The sequence below is a fragment of the Carassius gibelio genome, chromosome A5 (assembly GCF_023724105.1).
Source record: "Carassius gibelio isolate Cgi1373 ecotype wild population from Czech Republic chromosome A5, carGib1.2-hapl.c, whole genome shotgun sequence".
Lineage (NCBI taxonomy): Eukaryota > Metazoa > Chordata > Actinopteri > Cypriniformes > Cyprinidae > Carassius > Carassius gibelio.
In genome coordinates, this window is record NC_068375.1 from 30,490,389 (window position 1) to 30,498,900 (window position 8,512).

General features: G+C 36.3%; 1 protein-coding gene across 2 annotated transcripts; it reads right to left on the reverse strand.

Annotated features, from left to right (window-relative positions):
• Positions 1-310: 310 nt before the first annotated feature.
• Positions 311-8,512, reverse strand: LOC128011619 (T-box transcription factor TBX5-like). 2 transcript variants are annotated; one of them, XM_052594252.1, is made up of 9 exons: positions 8,225-8,512; positions 7,168-7,340; positions 6,538-6,632; positions 5,983-6,102; positions 5,371-5,518; positions 4,528-4,680; positions 4,334-4,425; positions 3,411-3,547; positions 311-2,240 (listed from the first exon to the last, which is right to left on the reverse strand). In XM_052594252.1, the coding sequence occupies exons 2-9, from the start codon at positions 7,309-7,311 to the stop codon at positions 1,843-1,845; spliced, it is 1,287 nt and encodes a 428-aa protein (XP_052450212.1). In that variant the 5' UTR covers positions 7,312-7,340; positions 8,225-8,512; the 3' UTR covers positions 311-1,842. The 2 variants fall into 2 exon arrangements, with proteins under 2 accessions (XP_052450212.1, XP_052450220.1); XM_052594260.1 differs by lacking the exon at positions 8,225-8,512 and adding an exon at positions 7,728-8,173.

The window sequence follows — 8,512 nt, forward strand, 5'->3', positions numbered from 1 at the left end:
TAACTTTCCAGTCATTCCTGTAGGGACAAACTTCTAATAGGTCTCTATCTCTCTCTCTTTCTCTCTCTCTTTCTTGTTCTCTCTTTTGTCTCTGTGTTTCCCTGCAACAACTCAAGCTCTTACACAATGTGTGAAACTACAGCTCTAAGGCACGCACACACACACACACACACACACACACACACACAGCTAAACTGTTGTCATATATGTATGCATGCACATATACACATAAAATGCATGACATCTGTACAAAATATCAATATCTATTAATAAAGTTTGATTTCATATCAACACAAAACACAGACGTGGATTACCATTTTATTTCAGCCTCACATTTAAACAAGTTTCAGAAAACACCTTCACAAAACACAGAAGCTCTACATTTGTCAGGGTAAAACAAGCTGCTCAATAAATATAATAAAACGTTTTACAAATAAATATCAGCAAACACAGTTTGTGAACTCAAAATCAATAAATTGTTCATTATAAATAATCAAAGCAAGTATTTCACAACATTCAAAACTTTCTTTAAAATGACCATATTTCACTCATGAAAGTCCTGTTGCACGGTGTGTCTATAAATAAATGTCCATCTGATGCCTCCCCTCCTCTCTGTCTCTCTCTCTGTGTCTCTTGCCTTGGGCCATGACAGGATTCGTAACATCACTGCACCCTTAACAGACTCTGACACGTGCAGTACCCAGCATTCCCTTTTCTCATCATAATAGAACAAGAATAAACAAACTAAGGACCCCCATCTGAAGTTAGCGCATGTACGTGTTTAGCTTGAAAGGAGGTCTGAGAGTCTTAAATCTTGCTTTTGGGTTTGTTAGTGTTTGTCCAAAAGCATTCCAAAGACAAATAGTAAAAAAGGGAATTTTCCCTAAATCTTCACAGATAATAAAACAAGCCAACTCCTTAACCTTTTCCTAATTTTTTTAAATTCCTGCTGTAGTTTTATCTTAATGAAATAAAACATTTCCTGTGGTAATGGTAACAGAGATTCACACATTTTTACCAGAAGATATTTGATACACATGTACTCAAAATCTCATACACATATCATTGAAGATGCAAGGGACGTGCAAAGGTTCATCACTGGGTTCAGATAAGAGGAAATTAAATGTTTTGTTTGTCTATTTTAAATGAAAATCTCTCATTTTTATCCTGAAACTCCATTAGTTTCCACTTGCTCCACAGTGATTGTGAACGCAAAAAAAAATAAAAATTGTAGGATTAGTCAAATCTTTGCTGTTAAAATAAAGCTTTTTTGTTGTTGTTAATGTGTCATAAGTTCATACATATCAGTGTTAAAATTGTAAAAAAAAAAAAAAAAAGGTTCTTCCGGCTGTAAAATTCCAGCTGTCATAACTGGAAACTTTCTTTTAAATTTTTTATTATCTTATTAATTTATTATATTTTCATTTATGTTAAAGACAAAAAGCATCAGCAAATAATAAAATATTATTCTAAAAAGTATATATAAAATTATAAAAAATTAACAAAATGTATACAAATATTTAGAATATTATGTGAAATAACAATTGTAGTTATATTACAATTTGTTGAATTTTATTATTTTGATGATACAGCAGAACTGATATACATTATAATATATCTAAATTATATATATAAATTATAATATATATAATTTTGGTTTGCCAGACATCAGTCACAACAAGGTAGAAACTGTGAAGCAAAACCGATGCAAACTTGTGATTTCAGGATAAAGTTATGAGAACATTACCACAGACTCTTTTTCCTTCTTTTCCTTCTCTTTCTCTCTCTCTCTATCTCTCTCTCTCTCTCTTACACGCACACACACACACTAGACACCCTTGCTCAGCTCCCCCCGCACCAGCTGTTTGGTTGTTGGTTTTGGCTAAATGATCGATTGCAACCATAAAGCGAGAAATCAGTCATCAGGCAGTGTGACTGGACACCCACCTCACAGGTGTATTGTGGATACAGTTCCTGAGAGAGGTCAGTGGAGGGACAAAATGTCCCACCCATTTCTTTAGCTGAAGAAAAGCTTTGGTAAGTTGTGCTGTCTGTATACGATGCCCACCTGAGGTCCTCCAAGCCCGCCTGAGAGCTTCCATACATGCAAGGCTGGTGCTGTGTGGTGTCCATACTGCAGGAGGCACTGTGATCAGGGGTCACCTCCGGAGAGAGCTGGTAGGTGAAGAGGTGGTAGGTGGGATCATGAGTGGGAGGGGTTTCATTGAGGGTGTGGTCAGCTGCAGAGAGAAAAACAAACCTGTTTCAATCATTCCAGCAGAGACATGGCAATCCAGCTTAGAAATGTGGATTTGTGCCTTAAAAGGATTGCTCATTGTTTTGGGTTTACATAGCTTGTTGCTGCTTGCTTAGAAGACTGCCATTAGAGCTTTTGAATTAATAATAGCGTGCATGCAGAATGCCAAAAGGTTTACAGAGTCCTCTCTTCCACATACAGAACAAGGCCTAGACAACAAAAATGCATGAGATTATGGCTACTATAACAAAACAAATTACATTGTAAGAAAAAAATCTGTAAAAAAAATGGAAACGGAACTGGTAGTTTAAAGGGTTAGTTCACCCAGATAGCAAAATAATGTAATTAATAACTTACCCTCATGTTGTTTCAAACCCTTAAGACCTCCTTTTATCTTCGGAACACAGTTTAAGATATTTTAGATTTAGTCCGAGAGCTCTCAGTCCCTCCATTGAAGCTGTGTGTGCGGTATACTGTACATGTCCAGAAAGGTAAGAAAAACATCAAAGTAGTCCATGTGACATCAGAGGGTCAGTTAGAATTTTTTCAGAATCATTCAGTTCACCAAATCGAACTGTATGGTTTTAAACGGTTCGCGTCTCTAATACGCATTAATCCACAAATGACTTAAGCTGTTAACTTTTTTAATGTGGCTGACACTCCCACTGAGTTCAAACAAACCAATATCCCGGAGTAATTAATGTACTCAAACAGTACACTGACTGAACTGCTGTGAAGAGAGAACTGAAGATGAACACCGAGCCGAGCCAGATAACGAAAAATAGACTGACTCGTTCACGAGTGAAGAACCGGTTGCATCGGTTTTCGGATCACCAGTAGTTCTTTCGGACAGTTCGATTAAATAAACTGGTTGAAGAAAACGGTTTACCAGTTCTTTTGCGCTCAACGTAATGGAGTCATTTGCGATGATTGCCCTTGATTCAAGCCTTCGGTTTACCCGCGCCCATAACACTAGCACAGAATCAGTTCAGAATCAATCACCAAAAGAATCAGTTCGGTTCAGGCGCTCTGTGTGTCATTCTGTTTCATGCTGAATCACACATGTGCAGTATAATCAGCTCCTCGATTCTTCTTATCTGGCTGTGTTCCAAAGATAAACGGAGGTAAAAAAAAAAAAAACATGGTTATGTACCTGAAATATCAGAGCAGGTGTAGCCAGGACTGGGTTTTTGTGTCAAAGTGTATTCTGACCGAGAGAGACAGGAGTTAGGAGAGGGTGGAGATACATGTTGCCTTGCAGTACTACGTGGTACAAGTGGATACTCCTTACTGTGGAAAAAGGGTAAAGTAGGCATCAGATGCATTGGTTCCTACAGCTGAGACTCAGATAAAAATTGGGAAATTAGAAAAAAGAACTTAAAAGATATGTTCAGATTATTTCAGAAGCCCTGTCCATTAGGGAACTTTTAGGGGAAGGGTCACAAAATACTGCCACTACAGTTGATATATCAGGGTGTTAAAAGAGAGGGAGCAGGCTTGTGATTTTCATTGGCACGGTGGGGCGGCGAGGGTAACGGATATCATTTGCACAGTACTGATCGTTTCTAATTAAATTTCTAAGCTAAGAGACAATTATAGTAGCTAAAAAAAATTCTATACACCCCCTTTTCAATCTGACTCATTCCTCTTTCTCTCTGATTTCCTCACTATCTCTCACAAAAACGCATCTACTTAGACACACACACATTAGCCCTTCAGTGACCTCTGTGTGACAGTGTAGTGCAGCTCTGCTCTTAATATTGTTACACTATAAATATCCCTCTCTTGTGTGTCACATTCAATACTGTCAACATGCAACACAAAGCTTTGACTTTTGTTCCTAAACCCTGCTAGTTAAAAGGACAACATATTCTCTGTGTATCTTAAACAACAACATCAGCGGCTATGAGATGCAACACATAATGACATGCAGGCACACAGAACACAAAGAAGACTGAAAATTATACAGTACATTAGTGATTCATCAATACTTAAACACATGGTGCTGTTGTGATCCACTAAAGTAAAAATGTTTGCATACTTATTATTAATATGTTTAAAGTATGTGTGTTCCACCTTGGTGTACGGGACATGCGATGCAATTCGATATCATCATTTCCACGGAAACCTTTAGCAAACGGATTATTTTCAATCTTCAGCTGAGTTATCTAAAAAAAAAACAAAAAAAAGACGAGGATTAAAGATGAACACTCTGCTGCTTTCTGCAAATCTATCCATTTATTTACTATCATAGAGGTCCTGCTGCTTACTGTGTGGTTCTGGTAGGAAGTTACAGCGATGAAGGTTGTCTCAAGAAATGAGTGTGTGCAGAAACTTGTATTGCTGGAGCCAAAGCTGTTCCTCTCGTCTGCCTTCACAATGTGCAGCCGAGGCAGGTATTTATGCATGGAATTTAAAATGATCTGCAACAAATAACAGGAAGAGATTTCCTTATCAACATGTTGGTTCCATCAGGTTTTCTGCAGGTTTTATGAGGGTAAGATGTTTTAAGACCTTTTTAAGACCAAGCAAAGAAAATGTAAAGAAACTATTGTTGTTGTTCTATTGGATCTCTATTATACTTAACTTATTATACTTATTATACATTTGTTTAGAAGAAGAAGAAAAAGCTAGAATACCTCTTCTCCAAACCTCTGTCCTTCCTGAGAACTTTTGTCTTGTTGTCCAGGGCAAATGTCTAAAGAGTCTTGAATCAAGATACATTTACTTGAGGAGCAAAGTGACATGAGATAAGAAATCTGGTTTCTTTAAAATTGCTTAAAAATAAATGTGTATTATTTAAAAAATAGTAAAACATCTTCATTTTGCATCTAAAGTAAATGTAGCTTGATTTTAGGTTTTGAAATATGCATTGGAAAACAAGACAAACGTACTGAGGAAGATATTAATTTAGCAATGCATGCAATATTTACTTTATGCATTTTAGACTTAATTTAAGGCCTTATTTTATGGAAGGGTGAGTTTTTAAGACCTTTTCAAAACCCTGTTCTATGTCCAGTTCAATCCAACTGATGTGTAAACCAGTGGAGAGTTTAGTTTGGTTCATCAGTAATTTAAATAACCAATTCAGTTTGATTGGCAACATCACTGACATGTCCGAAAGGGTCCAGGTGGTTGTTGGTGAGTTTGAGTTTCTGGAAAGAGATGAGCTGTCTCATCCAGTGAGCTCCTGAAGCCGGAGAGTCTGGGTGAACGTATAGTCGCCCTGGAATCGCCGGCTCAGCTTTACCACTGATAGACCTGCAGAGCAGATAGGACATGAACAAGTTGGTCATATAAAGAGATAAGGACTTTCTGAGATAAAGGTTCAGGTTGCAAAATGCACTTCTGTCTCAGACACAGCTGAGTTTCTCTGCTTTGGATCCTCCACTCACTGAACAGTATTCACTAACAAAAAGACTTGTATTTTTTTTTTTTTTTTTGCATCATTTCACAACATCATCAACACACAACAGAGTTCATTTCTATATGCATACCTTTCTCTTAGCATTCCTGCATGCATTGATTAAGCTATACATTTCATTTTCATCCAGTCATTTTTAACAGCTCAACAATCACCAATCAAAATATTTTTTATAAAATGTCTTGTTAATATTCTTTGTTGTAAAAGAATCAAACATCTTTGTAAATGTTTGCCTTTCTATTAATGTATGTATTTTATTAGCATTATAGTTTATATAAATTATCATTTATTATTTTCTTACCATTTGTTATCTGCAAATTTATAACGATGCTCGTCGGCTGAAATAATGTCCATCAGTAAGATATATTTTGCTTTGGGGTTTAAGCCTGTTACCTTCACTTTGTAGCTGGGAAACATTCGTCTGTAAAAGAATGATCCATTAGAGAGCCAACAACAATAGTCAAATAATAATGGTTATAATAGTCATATAGTATAATAGTAATTGTCAACATTTTCCTGATTAATTAAGTCATATAGGATGTCATAACAAGAGGACTTTTTTCAATAATGCAATCATTAATTTCTATCAAACATATTTAGAAATATAATTTTTTAAATATAATTTGCAGTTTTATTTAAAGTGACCCACTGGTTAAAAACGCTAGCAAAATTAGAATATATTTATTTGGAAATTAATCAAACCAAAATAGTACAGCCAGCATGTTTGAATATGATGGCAAATTCCTCCTTCCTGTGGAATTTTGTGTTGAAAATTGGTTTGATCCACAAATATTTAACAAAAAAAAAAATATTTTTTTTTTCGACATTGTGGGGTAGAAAAAATAGTGTCACTCACCGGCCAGCTTTGGTGATGATCATCTCTGTGGAGACATCATGAAATTTCGCCCACAGATCTGGCTCGTGCAAATAAACTTTAATTCCCTCCATACCCTGCTCGCGAGGGTCGGCAAAAAAAAAAAAAATATATATTATTTTTTTCTGCCTAAACATGTTGACAAATACAAACAATATAATAATATTTTTTCATTGTTGTTTATTATTATTATATTTGCCATTGTTTATTATTATTATTATTAGTCCATACGAATCATAACTGTGAAAATAGTCGAGACTAGTTTGAAAGCAAATTAAAAAGATTCGCGTGTACATTTTGAAGACAGAGGAAATTATCTAAATAGCCACACTATGCTAACATAAATAATGGACTCCTGTATTGAATCCTGAATGTGAGGCTACAAATAGTCTATTTGCTTGTCATATAAACATTATTAATTTATATGCCACCTTCTTAGTGAATTTCCAATGTGCCCAATACCAATAGTATAATATAAATAATAATAATAATAATAATAATAATACAATTATTACAATACAATAGCCTAATAGCCCAAACAAATACTGACAAAAAATCTGACAGCAGAATTTGGGCCTCGCATTCTCGTTGCATGTGCACATTATGGCTGACCTGTTGTGAGAGCTGAGTTTGCAGCGGTGAAGAGCCGGTTTTGCACCGACCGTGATGTCCAGAATCTTTATCCTTCTCGAATTCCATCGCTGGAGAATCGCCGCCGGAACATGACTGCTGAGATCCGAACTCTAAATTCGCCATATCCCCCGTTTGAGTTTAACTACGGTGAACTAAAAGATGCGCAATGGAAAACAGAAATATTTTCACCAGGTGATTTCCAGAATTAACCAGTTAAATGTAAAAAAAAAAAAAAAAATCCACACAAACTGTAACAAATTAATTTATTCAAATGATTGAGTAGCTAATAAAGTTGTTGATATTTTGCCTTGATACAATTATTGCTGGTTCGCGTTTTCAGCTATTTTAGCGTTCGAGGGAGAGAATTTAAGGACAGAACGTTTTGGTTGTTAATATAAAACGTTTATTGGAAAACATGCTATCGGAAATTCTCGACTTGCAGGCTGCTATAACTATATTCATTTATTTTAACATAATCCAATAACTTATTTCAACTTTATATTTTCCTCGCATATACTTGGATTTATGTTGTGTCTTACCTCATTGTTTAATGATCTTTTCGAAAAATAGCCTACAAGACGTAATTTTAAATTCGTCCCGACTGATTTGTTAGACTATTTCTCCAAGAGGCCTATAATTCTTCACCTAACTAAATAGGAATACAAATATTTGCAAAAATAGTTGAGAGCGCTTTAATTTTGATGTTCCTCTCTTCTCAAACCCCTTTGCCGAGCTCCGTCCGTTCTTCTGCCGTGTCTCTATCTTCCTCCATCCATCCCCTGTCTCCCACTAATGTGATGCCTTTTATATCGTCACTCCTTTTTCATTCACACACTCATCATGACACGCCATGTCCAAACCATAGAGTGTATAAAACTCACACACGGCGACAAAATTCACCATAAACACCCACATCGCGCCAACACCTCTTCTCCTTCAAGATAAATATGCTTGTTCCTCTTGTGCTTTCCAAATACAAATGCAAAATTGAGGAGCCATCATAACTATCGTCAGAAAAGAAATTCGCAGTACTCACATATCTGCTGCAGAATTTATCCACAGACTCCAAACTGTTCGGTAAATAATCAGCGATTGTCCGTCAACATCTCCGCGCGCGACGGCTGCGCGCTGCGGGGTTAAAAGTTGAGGAGGTCGAAAAGAGGTAACTAGGCGAGCGCTCTGTCCTCTCTCTCTCTCTTTCTCTTTCACCGCGCGACTCCGTTTGTATTTGTTTGCTGGTGACAGAAAACAACATTCCCTCAGTCATAATAACTATGGAAATATCATTTGAACTATTTAATGAACGACCCTTGTGACCAAGCAC

What these genes read in the sequence shown, in the direction of transcription:
- LOC128011619 (XM_052594252.1), bottom strand. Translation starts at nt 7,311, where the DNA reads ATGGCGAATTTAGAGTTCGGATCTCAGCAGTCATGTTCCGGCGGCGAT. An exon ending in AAACTCAGCTCTCACAACAG is followed by an intron (nt 6,633 to 7,167) that starts GTCAGCCATAAT and finishes CCTCGCGAGCAG; the next exon opens with GGTATGGAGGGAATTAAAGT. An exon ending in CACCTGCTCTGATATTTCAG is followed by an intron (nt 2,241 to 3,410) that starts GTACATAACCAT and finishes TTCTCTCTGCAG; the next exon opens with CTGACCACACCCTCAATGAA.